The 20,670-nt window shown below is 41.9% G+C and overlaps 1 protein-coding gene across 1 annotated transcript in view; it reads right to left on the reverse strand.

Moving 5' to 3' along the window:
* The window catches only part of LOC126184403 (inositol 1,4,5-trisphosphate receptor), a 372,462-nt gene that overhangs the window by 315,960 nt on the left and 35,832 nt on the right, over positions 1-20,670 (reverse strand). The window contains exons 5-9 of the mRNA XM_049926787.1: positions 20,540-20,626; positions 17,292-17,555; positions 16,889-17,119; positions 16,440-16,581; positions 14,723-14,937 (exon numbers count right to left, since the gene is read on the reverse strand). Coding sequence (XP_049782744.1) covers positions 14,723-14,937; positions 16,440-16,581; positions 16,889-17,119; positions 17,292-17,555; positions 20,540-20,626 — 939 coding nt within the window. The remainder of the gene's footprint in view (positions 1-14,722; positions 14,938-16,439; positions 16,582-16,888; positions 17,120-17,291; positions 17,556-20,539; positions 20,627-20,670) is intronic.

A 20,670-nucleotide genomic window follows, 5' to 3' on the forward strand; every position in this document is an offset into this window, starting at 1 on the left:
CCCGTCCTAAACATCTGAGTGTCCCAGTCTATATCTGGTAAATTGATATCTCCACCTAAGACTATAACATGCTGAGAAAATTTATGTGAAATGTATTCAGTTGTTCTGCCACTAATGCTGCTGAGTCGGGAGGTTGGTAAAAGGAGCCAATTATTAACCTAGCTCGGTTGTTGAGTGTAACCTCCACCCATAATAATTCACAGGAACTATCCACTTCTACTTCACTACAAGATAAACTACTACTAACAGCAACAAACACGCCACCACCGGTTGCATGCAATCTATCCTTTCTAAACACCGTCTGTGCCTTTGTAAAAATTTCAGCAGAATTTATCTCTGCCTTCAGCCGGCTTTCTGTACCAATAACGATTTCAGCTTCGGTGCTTTCTATCAGCGCTTGAAGTTCCGGTACTTTACCAATCCAGCTTCGACAGTTTACAACTACAATACCGATTGCTGCTTGGTCCCCGCATGTGCTGACTTTGCCCCGCACCCTTTGAGACTGTTGCCCTTTCTGTACTTGCCCGAGGCCATCTAACCTAAAAAATATGTTTGTGACTATTACAGCGCCATCTATCACAAAGCGAAAAAAGTGGTCCAACTAAAACATTCATATTTCTTTATGTACTACATGAAAATGTAATAAAACATGGGGGTTCCCATTTTAAAAAAACACAGTTGATATCCATTTGACCTATGGTAGCGCCACCTAGCGGGCCAACCATAGCGCCATCTGGTTTCCTCCTTCAAGCTAGACAAGTTTCATTCTTTGTAGTTTTTTCATTTGATGCTTATTTCAAGAGATATTTGGCCCGGTCGCGATCAATGGACCACCCTGTATATACAATCATGTAGGAAGAGACCATGAACAGCTGTTGATATTTGGTAGTCCAAAAGACTATGGGGCTTGGCCCACACCTTGGATGAAGAGGTTCCTGAGGATGAGACATAGCATTCCCAGCATTTTTTTTAAATATGTTTGATTAGATATCAAGCCTTAGTGCAAAGTCACTTAAAAGTGATGGGTGTGGTCTGTGAAGAATATCACTTGAGACACTGCAGGACCTTTTGACAGTCCTGAATAGCTGTCCCATGTCTTTGGTCCACCATGACACCAGCTGACAGTGGAGTGGACCCATAGAAAAGAGCATAGCAGTTCCGGTGAAGCAGGTGATCATGTCACAGATGTCTGCCGCAACCACTTCGACGCAATCTGTCAGAGGCAGGACGAAGGCCATGGCAGTGGTACACAAATTTCAGTTGGCTCTTCGAAGAGCCCAATGTGATAGATGGTTCACCAGGGTGTAATGTGGAAGTAACAGAATCACCAGAAAGTGATCACAGTAACAAAGATCATCAACATACAGCTACCATTGTAGTGAAGGCATGGAGTAGGAGGAAGAGTTGGTTAGATCAGTTGCCAAAAAGGTAACACTGGAGTTGGTAGATGTACTGTCACTGAGGAGATACAGATCGGAAAGAAGCTGACCGATCACGAGGCCACTACCAGACAAAATGGCACTTCCTCAAATGGGGGTAATGCACACTGAAATTCCTAAGTTGGATAAACAGGAGGGATAGGAGTAGGGAGGGGGGTGGTTGTTGGATTAAGGTTGTCATATCAAGCCTTCCTGCCTGGAAGTAAATAACCATTACAAATGGTGATCACTGGGGTCTTTTGCACTTTTACTGCTACTGTTTCCAATATGGTATGGGGGGAGTGGGGGGAGGGGATCTGCTCACTGATGACATCTTTATAAAACAGTGTACAAACACTTCGTGCTCTCTTGAGGTCCAGTATAGATCCAACAGAAGGCATGGTAACCTCGAAGAGTTCGAGTATGTTCATCAGTGAAGTGTGTTCCTTGGAGAGCAACACAGATTGCAGAAAAGGAGGATAGTACTAGTATGACGGCATGCTCAAAAGAAATGCCTCCAAATGTTTTATCCTGTTCCGACTATCAGTCACGCATATTACTTGGTCAACTTTCCTGCCTCGCTGACACACACTGAGACCCTCTGCCACTACAAAGCTCCAAACTGTATTGTGTACTGAGGTGGTGTGTAATGCAACTATGTTAATTCATGAGAAACAACATGCTGTAATTGAGTTTATAACCAAAGAAAATGTGCCTCTAATTGAAACTCGTATGAGAATGAAAGCGATGTACAGTGATGACTGTATCGACATCAGTAACGTGTGATGTTGGTTTGTTTGTGCTCTGTATTGACATCAGTAATGTGTGATGTTAGGCTGTTTGTGCTCATAATGAAGGAAATGGTGATGTTAACCTCAATATATGTGGCACAGCTCGGAGTGGATGACTGTGTATGTGAACCAGTGAGACTCATCGTAACTGGGTTGAAGAACTCGTCAGAGAAAATAGTCAGATAACACAGAGACAGCTCTCAGGTAAGTGTGGCATATCACTACAGCGTGAACAGCACATCTTTGCAGAACTGCGATACAGAAAACTCTGTGCAGGGTGGGTGCCTCGAATGCTGACTCCAGACACAAAACAGAGGAAACTGGACATCTGTCAACAATTTCTTTTGTGTTTTCAGCATGAGGGTAATGGGTTCCTTAATAACATTGTGACAGGTAATGACAGCTGGGTTCACCATTTTCACCCCAAAAATGAAAGAGCATCGGTGGAGTTCCATCACAAACAATCACCGATGCCTTAAAGTTCAGGATCATGCCATCAGCACGCAAAGTCATGCTCATAGTGTTCTGGGATGTTCAAATTGTGGTACCTTTGGAATTCATGCCTAAAGGCATCACCATAAACTCTGCATGGTACTGCCAGACACCCAGAAAACTGAAAGCATGAATTTGAAGAGTTAAGTTTACACATGGAGCACCATTTTCTTCTGGATGACAAGCCAGACTACACACAGGCACTATGACAACTGCAACAATCCGACACTTTGGGAGCTCTGTCCACACATTCCCAATTTGGCCCATCTGATTTTCACCTGTTTCCAAAACTTAAGGACACCTTGAAGGAATTCACTTTGACAGTGATGAAGAAGTGCAACCAGAGGTGGAAATAGGGCTCTGTCTATAAAGTGACATTATCAAGAAACTGGTCTCTAATTCCGAGAAATGTGTCCATCACCAGGGTGACTATGTTGAGAAATAAATATGTAGACATGATGAATAAAGATGGAGAATGTTAATAAAGTTTGTTTTATTTGAAAAGCTTTAAGAGTTTTCGCCTTAAAAAAAATCAGAGGCATTACTTTTCAGCATGCCTTTGTAGTTCTTGCAGTTCCATTGAATTATCACATGGAGAGGGTTCTGGTTAGACATGAAAGGGCCAGGACACATCATGCCACATGGTCACTTTCTGTCACTGGTGAGGGTTGAACAACATCAAGGAAAATCAGTTCCGAGTCCAACAGTGTGAGGGCGATGTGGCGCCCCCAGAATCCCAAATTAACTTTCTTTTCCCCTTCCACAACTTTTGGCAACTGAGACGCTCGTAAAGGCTTATCTGCTGTGGATTAAGAAATGGAGAAAAGAGGTGGCATTTATGGGACTCAGAGTCTGTGGCTCCTTCAGGCACTGGTAGTGTCAAGTGTGCTCCCTGCCGCCGTTGGATAAGCAGCTGCAGCAGCAAGTCGTATACTCCTAGCTCACTCATTTGTTACATAGTTTAATTCTTAATTTATTTGCGTGTTTTTGGTACTTGCATTGTTAAATTCATAAATTTCGGGCGTATTATAGTATTTGAGAGTTGTAGCATCGCGTTTTAGTACCTGAATAGTGTAAATTCGCGTAGTCGTCTGTCTTATGTTTTTGTTTTGAACGGCCAGTGTCGGTTGGTCACAGTCAGTGTGCTCCCTGCCGCCGTTGGATAAGCAGCTGCAGCAGCAAGTCGTATACTCCTAGCTCACTCATTTGTTACATAGTTTAATTCTTAATTTATTTGCGTGTTTTTGGTACTTGCATTGTTAAATTCATAAATTTCGGGCGTATTATAGTATTTGAGAGTTGTAGCATCACGTTTTAGTACCTGAATAGTGTAAATTCGCGTAGTCTCCTTCCGCCGCCGAGCAGTGTGTCAGCAGTGCACAAGTTACTGCATTTACTAGGCAATCTCGTATTTTAATAACCGTTTAAATTTTGTGTCGATTTGTTTGCGCTCTGTGTTGATTAGTTCAGACGTTCTTTGCACAAGTTTTTAGCATGGATAGGGACTGCAACTGCTGTGTTCGGATGCAGGCTGAGTTGGCATCCCTTCGCTCCCAGCTTCAGGCAGTGTTGGCTTCGGTCACACAGCTTGAGGCTGTTGCCAATGGGCATCACTGTGGGGGTCCGGATGGGAGTTTGTCGGGGACGGCCAGCTCGTCCCACGCATCCCCCGATCGGGCTACGACTGTGGTTGCCCGGGATACTGCCCGCATTGAGGCTGATCCCTCACCTGTGGTAGAGTGGGAGGTCGTCTCAAGGTGTGGCAGGGGGCGAAAGACATTCCGGAGGGCTGAACGGAAGGCCTCTCCAGTTTGTCTGACGAACCGGTTTCAGGCTCTGTCTCTGGCTGATACTCAGGCTGATACTGATCTTCGGCCTGACATGGCTGCCTGTCCTGTTCCAGAGGTTGCCCCTCAATCTGCAAGATCCGGGCGGTCGCAGAGGGTGGGCTTACTGGTAGTTGGGAGCTCCAACGTCAGGCGCGTAATGGGGCCCCTTAGGGATATGGCAGCAAGGGAGGGGAAGAAGACCAAAGTGCACTCCGTGTGCATACCGGGGGGAGTCATTCCAGATGTGGAAAGGGTCCTTCCGGATGCCATGAAGGGTACAGGGTGCACCCATCTGCAGGTGGTCGCTCATGTCGGCACCAATGATGTGTGTCGCTATGGATCGGAGGAAATCCTCTCTGGCTTCCGGCGGCTATCTGATTTGGTGAAGACTGCCAGTCTCGCTAGCGGGATGAAAGCAGAGCTCACCATCTGCAGCATCGTCGACAGGACTGACTGCGGACCTTTGGTACAGAGCCGAGTGGAGGGTCTGAATCAGAGGCTGAGACGGTTCTGCGACCTTGTGGGCTGCAGATTCCTCGACTTGCGCCATAGGGTGGTGGGGTTTCGGGTTCCGCTGGATAGGTCAGGAGTCCACTACACGCAACAAGCGGCTACACGGGTAGCAGGGGTTGTGTGGCGTGGGCTGGGCGGTTTTTTAGGTTAGATGGCCTCGGGCAAGTACAGAAAGGGCAACAGCCTCAACGGGTGCGGGGCAAAGTCAGAACATGCGGGGACCAAGCAGCAATCGGTATTGTAGTTGTAAACTGTCGAAGCTGCGTTGGTAAAGTACCGGAACTTCAAGCGCTGATAGAAAGCACTGAAGCTGAAATCGTTATAGGTACAGAAAGCTGGCTGAAGCCAGAGATAAATTCTGCCGAAATTTTTACAAAGGTACAGAAAGTGTTTAGAAAGGATAGATTGCATGCAACCGGTGGTGGAGTGTTCGTCGCTGTTAGTAGTAGTTTATCCTGTAGTGAAGTAGAAGTGGATAGTTCCTGTGAATTATTATGGGTGGAGGTTACACTCAACAACCGAGCTAGGTTAATAATTGGCTCCTTTTACCGACCCCCCGACTCAGCAGCATTAGTGGCAGAACAACTGAGAGAAAATTTGGAATACATTTCACATAAATTTTCTCAGCATGTTATAGTCTTAGGTGGAGATTTCAATTTACCAGATATAGACTGGGACACTCAGATGTTTAGGACGGGTGGTAGGGACAGAGCATCGAGTGACATTATACTGAGTGCACTATCCGAAAATTACCTCGAGCAATTAAACAGAGAACCGACTCGTGGAGATAACATCTTGGACCTACTGGTAACAAACAGACCCGAACTTTTCGACTCTGTAAGTGCAGAACAGGGAATCAGTGATCATAAGGCCGTTGCAGCATCCCTGAATTTGGAAGTTAATAGGAATATAAAAAAAGGGCGGAAGGTTTATCTGGTTAGCAAGAGTAATAGAAGGCAGATTTCAGACTACCTAACAGATCAGAACGAAAATTTCTGTTCCGACACTGACAATGTTGAGTGTTTATGGAAGAAGTTCAAGGCAATCGTAAAATGCGTTTTAGACAGGTACGTGCCGAGTAAAATTGTGAGGGACGGGAAAAACCCACCGTGGTACAACAACAAAGTTAGGAAACTACTGCGAAAGCAAAGAGAGCTTCACTGCAAGTTTAAACACAGCCAAAACCTCTCAGACAAACAGAAGCTAAACGATGTCAAAGTTAGCGTAAGGAGGGCTATGCGTGAAGCGTTCGGTGAATTCGAAAGTAAAATTCTATGTACCGACTTGACAGAAAATCCTAGGAAGTTCTGGTCTTACGTTAAATCAGTAAGTGGCTCGAAACAGCATATCCAGACACTCCTGGATGATGATGGCATTGAAACAGAGGATGACAAGCGTAAAGCTGAAATACTAAACACCTTTTTCCAAAGCTGTTTCACAGAGGAAGACCGCACTGCAGTTCCTTCTCTAAATCCTCGCACAAACGAAAAAATGGCTGACATCGAAATAAATGTCCAAGGAATAGAAAAGCAACTGGAATCACTCAACAGAGGAAAGTCCACTGGACCTGACGGGATACCAATTCGATTCTACACAGAGTACGCGAAAGAACTTGCCCCCCTTCTAACAGCCGTGTACCGCAAGTCTCTAGAGGAACGGAAGGTTCCAAATGATTAGAAAAGAGCACAGGTAGTCCCAGTCTTCAAGAAGGGTCGTCGAGCAGATGCGCAAAACTATAGACCTATATCTCTGACGTCGATCTGTTGTAGAATTTTAGAACATGTTTTTTGCTCGCGTATCATGTCGTTTTTGGAAACTCAGAATCTACTATGTAGGAATCAACATGGATTCCGGAAACAGCGATCGTGTGAGACCCAACTCGCTTTATTTGTTCATGAGACCCAGAAAATATTAGATACAGGCTCCCAGGTAGATGCTATTTTTCTTGACTTCCGGAAGGCTTTCGATACAGTTCCGCACTGTCGCCTGATAAACAAAGTAAGAGCCTACGGAATATCAGACCAGCTGTGTGGCTGGATTGAAGAGTTTTTAGCAAACAGAACGCAGCATGTTGTTATCAACGGAGAGACGTCTACAGACGTTAAAGTAACCTCTGGTGTGCCACAGGGGAGTGTTATGGGACCATTGCTTTTCACAATATATATAAATGACCTAGTAGATAGTGTCGGAAGTTCCATGCGGCTTTTCGCGGATGATGCTGTAGTATACAGAGAAGTTGCAGCATTAGAAAATTGTAGCGAAATGCAGGAAGATCTGCAGCGGATAGGCACTTGGTGCAGGGAGTGGCAACTGACCCTTAACATAGACAAATGTAATGTATTGCGAATACATAGAAAGAAGGATCCTTTATTGTATGATTATATGATAGCGGAACAAACACTGGTAGCAGTTACTTCTGTAAAATATCTGGGAGTATGCGTGCGGAACGATTTGAAGTGGAATGATCATATAAAATTAATTGTTGGTAAGGCGGGTACCAGGTTGAGATTCATTGGGAGAGTCCTTAGAAAATGTAGTCCATCAACAAAGGAGGTGGCTTACAAAACACTCGTTCGACCTATACTTGAGTATTGCTCATCAGTGTGGGATCCGTACCAGATCGGGTTGACGGAGGAGATAGAGAAGATTCAAAGAAGAGCGGCGCGTTTCGTCACAGGGTTATTTGGTAACCGTGATAGCGTTACGGAGATGTTTAACAAACTCAAGTGGCGGACTCTGCAAGAGAGGCGCTCTGCTTCGCGGTGTAGCTTGCTCGCCAGGTTTCGAGAGGGTGCGTTTCTGGATGAGGTATCGAATATATTGCTTCCCCCTACTTATACCTCCCGAGGAGATCACGAATGTAAAATTAGAGAGATTAGAGCGCGCACAGAGGCTTTCAGACAGTCGTTCTTCCCGCGAACCATACGCGACTGGAACAGGAAAGGGAGGTAATGACAGTGGCACGTAAAGTGCCCTCCGCCACACACCGTTGGGTGGCTTGCGGAGTATAAATGTAGATGTAGATGAAGTCGCTTGATTCTGATTTTCTGGGGAGAGGGTTCCTGAAAGGGAGCCCTGTCAGCGGAGACACCGGAAGAGAATGCTGCTTTTCTAGCCAGGTGTGAGCAGTGGTTCCTGAAGATTGTGCCACAGGAATCACGAGAGAGGAGGCCCTGTTGTTGTTGTTGTTGTTGTTGTTGTTGTTGTTGCGGTCTTCAGTCCTGAAACTGGTTTGATGCAGCTCTCCATGCTAATTTATCCTGTGCAAGCTCCTTTATCTCCCAGTACCTACTGCAACCTACATCCTTCTGAATCTGCTTAGTGTATTCATCTCTTGGTCTCCCTCTACGATTTTTACCCTTCACGCTGCCCTTCAATGCTAAATTTGTGATCCCTTGATGCCTCAGGACATGTCCTACCAACTGATCCCTTCTTGTAGTCAAGTTGTGCCACAAACTCCTCTTCTCCCCAATCCCATTCAATACCTCCTCATTAGTTACGTAGTCTACCCACCTGATCTTCAACATTTTTCTGTAGCACCACATTTCGAAAGTTTCTATTCTCTTCTTGTCCAAACTATTTATCCATGTTTCACTTCCATACATGGCTACACTCCATACAAATACTTTCAGAAACGACTTCCTGACACTTAAAACTATACTCGATGTTAACAAATTTCTCTTCTTCAGAAACGCTTTCCTTGCCATTGCCAGTCTACATTTTACATCCTCTCTACTTCGACCATCATCAGTTATTTTGCTCCCCAAATAGCAAAACTCCTTTACTACTTTAAGTGTCTCATTTCCTAATCTAATTCCCTCAGCATCACCCGACTTAATTCGACTACATTCCATTATCCTCGTTTTACTTTTGTTGATGTTCATTTTATAGGAGGGCCTATCACCACCGTTTTCAAGTTTATTCGTGCAAATACTGCAGGTTCAATCTTGAGAGAATAAATATGCCAACAAACTGCTCACAGTAATGGCAAAAGCCAATATCACTGAAACTAGATACAATAGATTGTATTTCTTCTGAGCTTCCAAATATAACAGGCAATTAGTGACCTTCAGTTCCTGAATTGTACATTCACTGAATAGGTGATCAGAAAGGGTGGTTGTTCCTGCAATTGACACAGGCAATGGTGAATTTTCATGAAGTATCTGGCCCCAGTCTCCGCAAATGTGGTCATATGTACACCAGGAAGACACATGCCTGGAATGTTGGCACTTACAGCGTCGCATTGGGGGCAAGAAATGCAACTTCACATTGTGGCAACAAATGGTGATTTTGACATTTCCTGAAGACAAAGTCCCCTCAAAAGTGAGGATGAATGTGCTGGTTTCGACATTGCAGTTTGGTAACTCTTGACATACACAATGCATGGATTGGATCCTTCGTCTCCCAAGTAATTGCGTAGTTCTTCATCTGTCTGCAGCATTATTTTTACAGTGAAAAATCAGTCCCAGTGCCATGTTACCATGCTGGGATTTTTATGAGATGTTATAGTAACAAGTACATCACCAAGTTGTTTGCAAGAGAGTAACACCTGGGATTGGGTAGGATTTATCATCTTAATTAAGATAGAACCACCTTGAAATTTACTAAAGGGAAAGAGTTCACCAAATATGTTTTAAATATTCTCCAACAGAGCTGTGAGCCTCAACCACAACATGAGGTTGCCTCATTACATAAGATAAAACTATGGGTTAATCTGATATGGCAAATGTAGAAGCAACACAGGATGATGAATTCCTTCTGGGAGAAATGGAAGGATGAGTGCCATGCATTCATAATCTCCTTGATAGTAATGAGTTTGTTAGACACGGCAGTAGGCCACCATATGATGATCTATCTATGAATGAGTAGAGATTTGCACCCACACCTCTGCACCCAGGTTTGTCAAAGCAAATGTTGGGCAAGAAATAACTTCTTTAGCCCAACAATCAGCCAGTTCATTCCCTGGGACACCCTTATGATTTGGGGCGCAGAGAAAGACAACTGAGCAGGCAGGAGGACGAAACTCAGGGAGAAGACTGTGAATATCAGATAACATGGGATGACTGGAGTAACATTGATCAGTAGCCTGGAGAATGCTCACTGAGTTACTACACATTGAAACATGGATGTGAGAGGTCTGTTTTAATATAATGCATGGCTTTGTTAATGGCTACCAGCTCTGCTGTAAAAATACTATGTTTCTGGCAATAAATGCTGTTCCTGACCAGTGGGAGATGAAAAAGCATATCCTGTGGTATCCACAGCTTTAAAACCGGCAGTGTAAATAATAGTAGTACCCTAATACTACTGAAGAACTGAGAGGAACAAATGCCAAAAGATCATGAGGGCAACTGAAACTTTAGGTCTTTTGAAATTATTTTGTCCTAACCTGTCATATGGGAACTAACCAAGGAAGAGTGCACAAGAATACATGGAGGGTACATTCTAAGGGGAAGAGTCGTAGGTGGAGGTCCCAGCAGAGAGTTTTGAAGTGCAGTCTGACTGAAAAACTCATTTGAGGGTGAGTATGCAAAATGAATTTGACGAGTCGGTAACTAGTAATTATATGGTGATTGCACAAATGAGCAACAGTTGGCACTGCAGGAATTGAAGAAGTAAGATCCCCACTTTGTTGACATGTGCAACAAGAAGTGACACAATAGTCAGAATACCACAAAGAAGGAGTAGAACTGGAACAGTTGTCAATCTTTGGCAGTCTAGTAGACTACGAAACTTGTCTCACACCTGGGATGAAAAGGTATATCATCCCAAGGAGACTCTGCTCTTAGAACATTCCTTCTTACTGTCATTAATTAGGTAGCAAGCCTTTGTGTGGAGCCACTTAAAAGCAATGAGGGTGATCTGTGAAGGACATCACTTGAGATTTGCATGGCCCTTTGATAGTCCTGAATAGCCATTATAGAGTCTCTGGCAAAAGTGGTATCTGTCACTGGTGGAGGGCGGCCCATAGAAAGAGGGGTAACACTTCCAGTGGTGCGGATGATCACGTCACAGACATCTCTGACAATCTCTGTGATACAGTCTGACAGAGCAGGAACAAAGGTGACGGAAGAGATACACAACTGCAATTGGCTCTTTGGGGAGCACAACATGGAAATTGTTCAGTCAGGGTAGTGACAAAGAACTGACAGTATCAGTATCACCAGAAGATGATAATGTAACTGTCACAAATATCATCATATAGTGACAATTTTAGTGAAGCCAAGAGACTGGCAGAAGAGATCATAAGGTCACTCACTGAGAAGGTACCATGAAAGGCACTGAAGTTGATAGGACTACCATCATTGAGGAAACACAGATCAAGATCAGAAACAAATTGGTCAATACACTGAAATGGAAAAGTAGGATAAAGGGTTGGAAGGGAAAGTTGTAAGATTAAGGTGGCCATCTCGAGGTTCGTAAGTTCCCTGAGTGGGAAATGGTGACTGCTGGCTTTGTTCACACACGCTGCTATTGCGTCTGATGTATGCATAGGGTAAGCTATTAATTGATGACGTGTGTGAATCAATATACAGATTCCTCCAGTACAGTTCCAACAGAAGGCACCGCAACTCAAAGGGATGGTGAATGGCCGTGAAATATGTTTCTTGGAGAGTAACACAGACTGCAGAAAAGTACATTAGTAGTAGTAGTAGTAGTAGTAGTAGTAGTAGTAGTTAAATTGTTGTTGTTCTGACAAGCAACAGTAATATTCACTGGAGTTCTATCGAATTATAATGTTCAGGGTGTCCTGGTTAGGTGTGATGGGGCCAGGGAACAGGTTGAACCACAGGATCACTGTGACAGATGCGGGTGGAACAACATCTACACACATAGATCCTGATTCCAATAGCATGTGGAGATCTGGTGCCTCGGAGAAACCTGAGTAGCCTTATCCCAAGACTTCTATTTCTCCTCAACTACTACAGTGGGTTGGCAATCCTAAGAGAACTTATCCACTGTGAGGGTAGGAACCAAAGAGAAGCAGGCACCCCTGGGACCTGCAGTCCACGGCTTCTTCAGCCACTGGCAGACGTTGGGTGGTTGGTCTGTACAAATCTGGGAGGTGGTTGCCTAAAAGGAGCCCCATCACTGGTATACACCAAAGGAGGATGCTGCTTCTCCAGTGTGAGGAGTTGAGATACCTGAAAATGGTAGTGCAGAAGGCTCATGAGAACATTGTTTTTATCCTCCATGTGTTAATTTCCTTTGCGACTACCAGAGGTCACACTGAAATAATGTAGGGAGTAAATATCTGAGGTACTGCTGATGACCTGGCCACAGCAGTGACAAAATTCGATACCACTGGGATGGGACACAATTGGTCCTACTTTACCTGAGATTAAAAAAAAAATCTGAAGTGATCAGAGAGTTTAAGTTCATGAATTTTATGTCCCTTAATAGGGTAGCACACTTCTGAGATTGAGGAGGATGATCATCTCCACAAATGACACAGAATGATGGTTACTCATATGAGTTTTCATTAAGCAGCCGGCTACTGTCTCCATAACTTGAATTGTTAGTTCAGTGGGAAGACACACGCCTGAAGCTTTGGCATTAAAAGTGTTAGATATTAGGCACAGGCTGACTACGTATGCTGATTGTATGACGTCTTCATGTCTTCATCCTGCAGGTTTGCCTACATGTTACAAGCAGCACCAGAGGGCACTAGCCACACTTCAGAGAAGTGCACATCAGGAAACTAGCAGTGGTGCTATTGAGGAAACAGTTACCAAGTCATGTGGATATGGACATACATCCACATGCTAGAAACTTACAGCAAAGTCTCCAGCAGGAGCATTCAGTTGCTCACTCAGTTCCAGGCCAGGAGCCAGCTAAACTTGTAGCTAATCAATTGGTACATGCCAAGATGCTCTGTTCTACAATGCACCATCTCTGCACTGCTTCACGTTACTACACATGGTGCAGCCCCCACGGATACCACTATGCAAGCCACCTGGGATGAGGCTTCCCTCAGAATAGGTTTCTGTTATTCTCGAGTGATCATAATCTTTCAGTTGCCTTTGGCACTACCTTTATTGCGAATTTTTACCCTGGATAAAGTGTTCTTAATTTACTATGACCCGCATCAACAAGAACAGGATAAAACAAAAAGCACCACATCATGGTGGGAAATGCGGCTATACATCACAACAGCAGACCGTGATTTTTCCTTTCACACAAAGCGAATGCCCCATAAAAAAGCAATGACGAACACTCCAGTGTCAGCCCTTGCTTTTTCAGGTTTACCATAATTACTCATCCATCAACAGTGATAGCTCCCAGTGAAAAATTAAATGCAGTAACACGTTCATGTTCTTGTAGGGGGGGGGGGGGGGGGGGGTGTTATGGTAATACGTATGTCACCGAGATTCTCGCAAGCAAGTACCACTCAGTACAGGGTAGAATTCATTGTTTTAATTAGTCTCTTGTTAATTTACTGAAGGAAGTGGTTTCTCCAAGTACATTTTTAATGTTATCTACAAACAATGTTGGTTTATAAGATAGAAAGGATCCCTACAAACAATGTTGGTTTATAAGATAGAAAGGATCCTCCAACATTTCAGGTGCAAACTAGTACTGAGGGGAATAAGTTTATACAATCCGCTTCGCTTTGATGTTCTCCCATAGGGTGGGTAAGGACACAAGATTCTTGGAGTCAGTCTGCATTGAAGCATTTAGGTCTGTCTGCAGAGACTGCCAAAGCCTCCATGTCACTGGCTAATAACTTTCGAGTTTTCACTGTGTGAGATATTCATTGTGATGCCACCTATTCCAAATGACAGCTCTACCCAAGGGGGCAACTCAGCGTGAGCAATGGCCACGTGGTTTGATGGTCACTGCCTGGAGTTCTAGTGCCCCAGCAAACCCAAAAGGATGTGCAAGGAAGTAACAGCTCAGACATCAGTAGTGCATACCCCGCATAGTTAGAAGGCTGCCATAGAACACATGGACTGGCTCTTCCCCGCATTGCCCGCACTTCTGTGACAAGTGTAGGTCAAACCGAAATGTAAGGACCAACCATGAGTTAACTGAAAGAAGTCCTGTAAAACAGATAAAGTGGTGAAAATCCATAATGTCTAATGAGCAAGTTTGACTGTGAGCAGGGAATATTCATAATCTGTCCAACAAACCAAGTCTGAAATAAGATATAATCAGAGCGTAAAATTGCACCACAGGAAAAAGAAGAAATACTGCAATTTGCGCCATACTCACAATGCACCTACTCAAAAAAGATTGTAAGGGTGCTGTGGGTCCGCTGAGGGTGGAGGCAAGAAGAAGAGAGTTGGGAGAGGAGAGAAGGAAGTGATAGGAAGAGAGGAGGAGAGAGAAGAAATAGGAGGAGAAGGGGACAAGAGAAGGAAGAATAAAAAAATCAGAAGGAGAGATACTCTCTCAAAACAAAGTACAAAATAATTCTGTAAAACCCCAACACATATCTACTGCACGTGCACATGGCAGTAAAATGTAAAACTAACAGGAACACTAAACACATTAACCATTTATGCAGATATGAACACAAAGATAACTAAGTAATGGCAGAAAAGTCAACTGATTGCGATTTCAGATTTAGGATGGATGGAAAATACACAGTCAGTAGAAGTCTCCCTTCTGCATGTGACTGCAGCAAATCTCAACAATACAGGTGTCGGGTCTCATTTTTATGGATATTACTTACTTTAGACATCACAGGTTTCTCATCATCTTTGTCAATGGGAATAGATGTGCTGTGAACCCACGTATTAGTACACAGGTGGTGAAGGCGAACATAAGATGACTGTGGGACAAGGGAGTCTCCACGTGTTAGTGTAGTTGGATCCAATTCAAACAATGATGCAATTTCATTGGGATGAGGAACAGAAACTAAATGGAACACTGGTCCACCTTGAGGATCTGCAACAAAAGTTATAAATGTAAGATTATATAAATATCATAAATGTGTGTTAAAATATAGCAAAATACCAAAGTTTCAAGTATTGTATTGTATTGTACTTTTCACAGCATATCTTCAGTGTCCTAATACTTTTATTTTAATTTCTAAATCTCTCCTCACTTCCACATGTGTTACAGCAACAATCACTTTAAACATAGCTCCAAAAAGTGCTGAGCTACTGGTACATGAACTTATTTCACTTTGTTAAGTTTGTGTCCCACTTACACCAAGATCCTCTCGGGTACAGTACTTTAGAAACTAATGGTCTGACTGTGGAATGTACCCGAAAAAATTATTATACATTTAAAGAAAACATGAAACATGATTATCAGTTTAGAATTCACAATGTGATAATTTAGGTACTAGTGTATTCACAAATAGGTGCCCCCTCCAGTGAGAAATGATAAAATAAGAAGAAGATAAAAATTGATGACACTGAGTTAGAGAGTCTGGAAAACCAAAATGAAGATTATATTTCTTGGACGCCAACAAAAGGAGAGAAAAAGGGGGATGGAGGGTTTCAGCACAGCTATAGGAAGATGGTGTATCTGTAACAAGAAACTGCATAACTGAAAAAGACAAGACTCATATAAAAGCCACAATGATAAATTATGGCAGTGCCAAAAGACAATTTTATAGGATCACAGTGTCACATAGATGACTGCATAAAAGATTACAGTCAGCAGAAATAAACTGCTGTGGAGAGCACTTAAATAGAGACAAATGCAATCATGACTAAATGAACTCTTTCACTATTTGACATTCAGTCCCAGGTGGGGTCATATATAGCTTCCTGAACACTGCAAATTTTATTTATAATCATCATCATATCAATCACAGACCTTGAACACTGTGGGCTGCCGTAACATATTGTGAAACCTTATATTGCTTAGTGTTCCCTCTCCCAAACTACTGAAACTCACAGCTTGATAAGGTGTTTTCCACTAATATTCCAGCCAGACAATGTGGCACCAGTAATAATAAAATTGTATGTACAGCACAATGGTTTGTTAAGATAACAGAAAATGACAACAGGGTACTGCTTATTATTAAGCTCTACCAATATCTCATTAGTAAGTAATCAACACGTATTTTTCTACAGACAAGCATGTATAGAAGCCAAACTAGAAAACTGTCAATAAACGAACACCTAATGCAATACAGAATAACTGTCACCTATTTCACATGAAAGGTATTAAAGCACGAACTATGGAGCACTGTTGATAGGGAAGAAACTGTTATACATGTTACTGTTAATGAGTTAAACAAGGAAAGTGAGTCTTTCTGGATGAAATTGATGCATGTTCCAATGAGAACACAATATACTCATCTTCAGTCTTCCAAATTAGACATTTTTGCTTAAGTATCAAAGGTTCCATGAACATCATTTACATTTTAAACACCTCTGTAATGGAAAATTAAAGCACTCATAACGTATAATGAAGAATAGCTCCAACTGTACCTCTAAGTTTAGCACGCATGGGATCATATGTGTCATCATCATCAATTTCAGCTGCCAAATACTGGCCTGTAGCTAGGTGTTTGAATCGGAAAAGGGAATTCCAGTGGCCAGCTCCTCCTTTACACGGATCATGTTGAACAACCTAGAAGAAACACAAATATATGAAAAATATCACTTCACTCCAAGTAAAAAAAAGAAAGTTTAACCATCATAATATTATCATGTTTCACATGATTGTCAGTGACAGCTCATTCTTCTCTTTATATGATAAACTGACTATTGCAAGGGAAATAATTCTTTTTAAATGAAATACTCTCCACACCTAGGCATGCACTGCACACCACACTTTGCTTGAATTCAACCATCACCAGCTTAAAAGGACTCATGACACCATAACTTTATTATAGTAAGTCTGAACTGGTGTGACAACTGAAGATATGTATGCTTACCTCCACTTCCCACAGAGCTTTGCTACTTGTTGCAGATGTTGCAGAAGTTCGTCCTGTTGCTCGAAGAAAAAGATGCTGTTTCTTTTTGTATTCATCCATGGTAAGAAACTTTTCTTGCTCAGCATGAAACAATCTAACAACATCACCACCCTTCAAAATTTCTTCTTGGTTTTCTTTGTGTTCCATAAATAACGTCACTTTCCACGATGTACTAGCATTTACAACATTCACCTGCAAATGAAAGAAACTGTTTTGTGATAAATCAAAATACAAAGGTGAGGGTAAGAAGGAACAGTTTATCAAGAAACAGCATTCAATGACAAATTTCAATATTTTTTAATGCAGGCAGACAATTCTGGCAATAAGGGATGGCCTTCAGCCAATCAAATTATGCAGACAGTACCTCTTTACAGCCAATATTATCAGGCAGTTCATAGTTTGCGGCAACATGCAAAACTTGATGCCCTGCATTGACAGGATTCAATATAACTTTATCACCAACAACAACATTATCTCCTGTAGCACGTAATTTGTAAAATGGCAATATGTAGAACCATGATCCTTCATTTCCGTTAGCATCTAAGTAAACACGCATTGCATTTTTTTCAAGGAGAGCTGGCAGACGCTTGTTAACAGTGAGGTACTTGTTAGATTTTAAGTGCAGAAGCTGAAAAAGAAAGAAATAAAAACATTTTTCAAATTATTTATAAACAAAAAAAATAAAGAAAAGTTTTAGAATTAAAAATACAATGTAATCTCATATTGGATATTTGTTATGTTACACTTTTATTTTTGCACACTGAGATTCAGTAGAGCCAGACTTATACTAATGCATGCTAGTATTCAATAGAGACAGGGTGTGGGCAGAGTATGAATAATTAACATTCTTCCCAACTGGTATAGCATGAACCATATTGTATGAACAGCGTCTGTGTATTTAACACAAAACATTAAACTTCTTTAAGACTTCTACTGGAGTGAATAGTTATCCAAGTTATGGTACATAAATCACTTACTTACATACATTCTCGAGAAAACTTGTAAAACTACAACAGGAAACCTCAAAATTGTGTATTCCAAACATGACTGACTGAACACGAAACCTACTGAATACCTGCATACAACTCACATTTACGTAACTGTGGATATGCTTTCCATAAACTAGCACAGCAGCTACAGTTAATAACTTTAGTGTGATCAAAAAGATAATTAACAGCACACAACACATATTCTCAATATAACCACTCATTCAAATGGTGTTGTTAAGATGAAAATAAGTTTTCCAGGTGGAGAGATGAGTGTGGAGTCCGGTACTGAGGCAAGGGGCACAGCAGTAACTTCTCAGTTCAGAGCCATCAGTGGGTGCCATAGTGTGAGCAGGAGTGAAGAGTGGAACTATGTTTCACACAGTAAGTATGAAAGTAGTTCAGGAGTCATCAGTGGATGTCCTCAGTGTGTGGGCAGTGAAGAAGGAAACTATGTTTTATTTAGCATGTTACATTAAACAATTTGTGTGTAAATGAAGGAACTGTATACAATAGAGAATTACCAAATGAGGCATTGCCACTGTAGGACATTGACCTCATATTCGAGAGGATAGAACTGCTCTGTCTGGCCATTCTGATATGGGTTTTCCGTGATTTTCCTGGATCACTAAGGCAAAAGCTGGGATGGTTCCCCAATCTAGGCCACAACCAAACACCTGTCTCATCCCTGGAGGCTGCCAGTCCTATCCCCTTAAAACATGTTATGTATGTTGTGTTTTATATTTTGGCCTATTATATATCACTGTGAGATGATCCTAGGATGAATAAAGAAAAATAGACAGATAGGTACGTACTGTACCAGATTGAATGGCAGAAGACAGATCAGTTGACCTTTCATCTCAGATTAGCAGGCCAACTGATTAATGTGTATTCATCCAGAAAAAAAGAGGGGTTCAGTGCCCACTGTGATCCAGCAAAGAGAGGAGTTTCTCATGTGTCAGATGATGTCTGGCTAGTGAATGTAGGCAAATATGTCCTGAACAACAGTGAAACTAGGAAGCAATGCAGATACTGCTGTACTAAGTCTAAAGACAAGAGAAAAATAGCTGTTTGTGCAGCTTGTGCTGCACCACTTTGCAACACGCCATGATTTTCTAAGTTCCATGGTGTATAAGGTTTTGTAAGTTTTGAGCTTATAATTTCTCAAGAAAACTAAAATATAATGAATATCTTTGTACACTGACAGTAATCAAATAAATGTATACTTAATGTGTCCGTTACATTATTTCCTACCAAAGTTTGTTTATAAGATAAAAGATAAAATTACAAAATCAATCAGTCATGGTATCCTGCATTGGTTTGTGGGACAGGAGTGTTCTAGCTCCCACTGTGAAAAACAATGGAGAGCTTACACATTAATTTGGAAGTGAAAGTATATTAATGGTGTTGAAAGAAAACCATCATCATCTTAAATTTCAAAAAACTTTTCAAATTCAGTTGTAACCATGAAAGGTTTAAAGGATTCCAGAGGAATGTGCAGTATTCAAAATAGGTACACAAAAGTGTCATGTAAGCAACTCTCTTGTACACTCACATGGAATTGAAATCTGGTGTTTGCCTCTCCCATGACAAATTGTATGTTGCCAGACCCTATTGTATTATAACGATTAGTCACTCTGTAATATGTGGTGATACCATCATTCATGATTTATTACTGAGTGGATACTTTTATTATGTTGGGTATTTTTACTTGAAGACAAAGAAATCATAGTGATACTTGATGATAAGAAAAGAAATTAACAGAAAACAAAGAGGAAAAGGCATGACGAGGGAGAATAAATTCAATGAAAAGGCCCACCTTGTGCACTTAATTAAGGCAGCAAATTAAGTCACACAAGCAATAGTGAGAAAGAACGCATGCATCACACTAGCTGCTGAGAATAATGATGTCTGTAGAAAAACCATTTATGCTACATTAGTGAAAATGGTAATCATTGTGTGTCTAATCCATCAATAATGTTACATGTTCTCACTCCTCAAGATACTGCAATGTGGGAGAGATGCGATTCAACTGACCAATAACCCAACCGGTTGAACAGGAATTTTAAGCTACCACTCTACTGACCCTTGACACTTGCATTTCAGTTTTGGAAATTTCTTTGAGCAAAAAATTTGAATAAACACCTTCCAGTTCGAGAATCATCATTTTACTGGAATTACCAATTTGCATAACAAAAGCAGAGGCAAATTTACCACTACCTAAACATCAGACAAACCTGTGTCCAGCATAGGTAATTACACCAGTAAGTTGTTGGAGCAGCTGTAAAACACAGCTCTGAATTCTGACTAGCTCTTACACAAGTATAATACGAAAGAGAGAAACCTGTACCTGTGATTTCTGTATTATGTTGTCAATTAATTTTCCCCAATACAAAAAATACAGCTTTATGTGGCACTAAAACACAGCATTTCTGCCTGCTCTTCTCTCTCTCTCTCTCTCTCTCTCTCTCTCTCTCTCTCTCTCTGTGTGTGTGTGTGTGTGTGTGTGTGTGTGTGTGTGTGTGTGTGTGTGTGTGTGTGTGTGTGTGTGTGAGGGGGGGGGGGGGGGGGGGATCTAAAACCCAAATACAAATACTCTACGTTTCAGAGTTTCATAATATCTTACCTGTGTGACACTGCCATATGTCACAACATTGCCTAGAACTTTTTTGTTCTCAGTCTCATTTTGTTTTTTCTCAATTTCTGCTGCATGCTGGAATAATTAAAAATTTATCATCAGTTATATATCTTACAGGT

This window comes from Schistocerca cancellata, chromosome 4, assembly GCF_023864275.1.
Source record: "Schistocerca cancellata isolate TAMUIC-IGC-003103 chromosome 4, iqSchCanc2.1, whole genome shotgun sequence".
Taxonomy (NCBI): domain Eukaryota; kingdom Metazoa; phylum Arthropoda; class Insecta; order Orthoptera; family Acrididae; genus Schistocerca; species Schistocerca cancellata.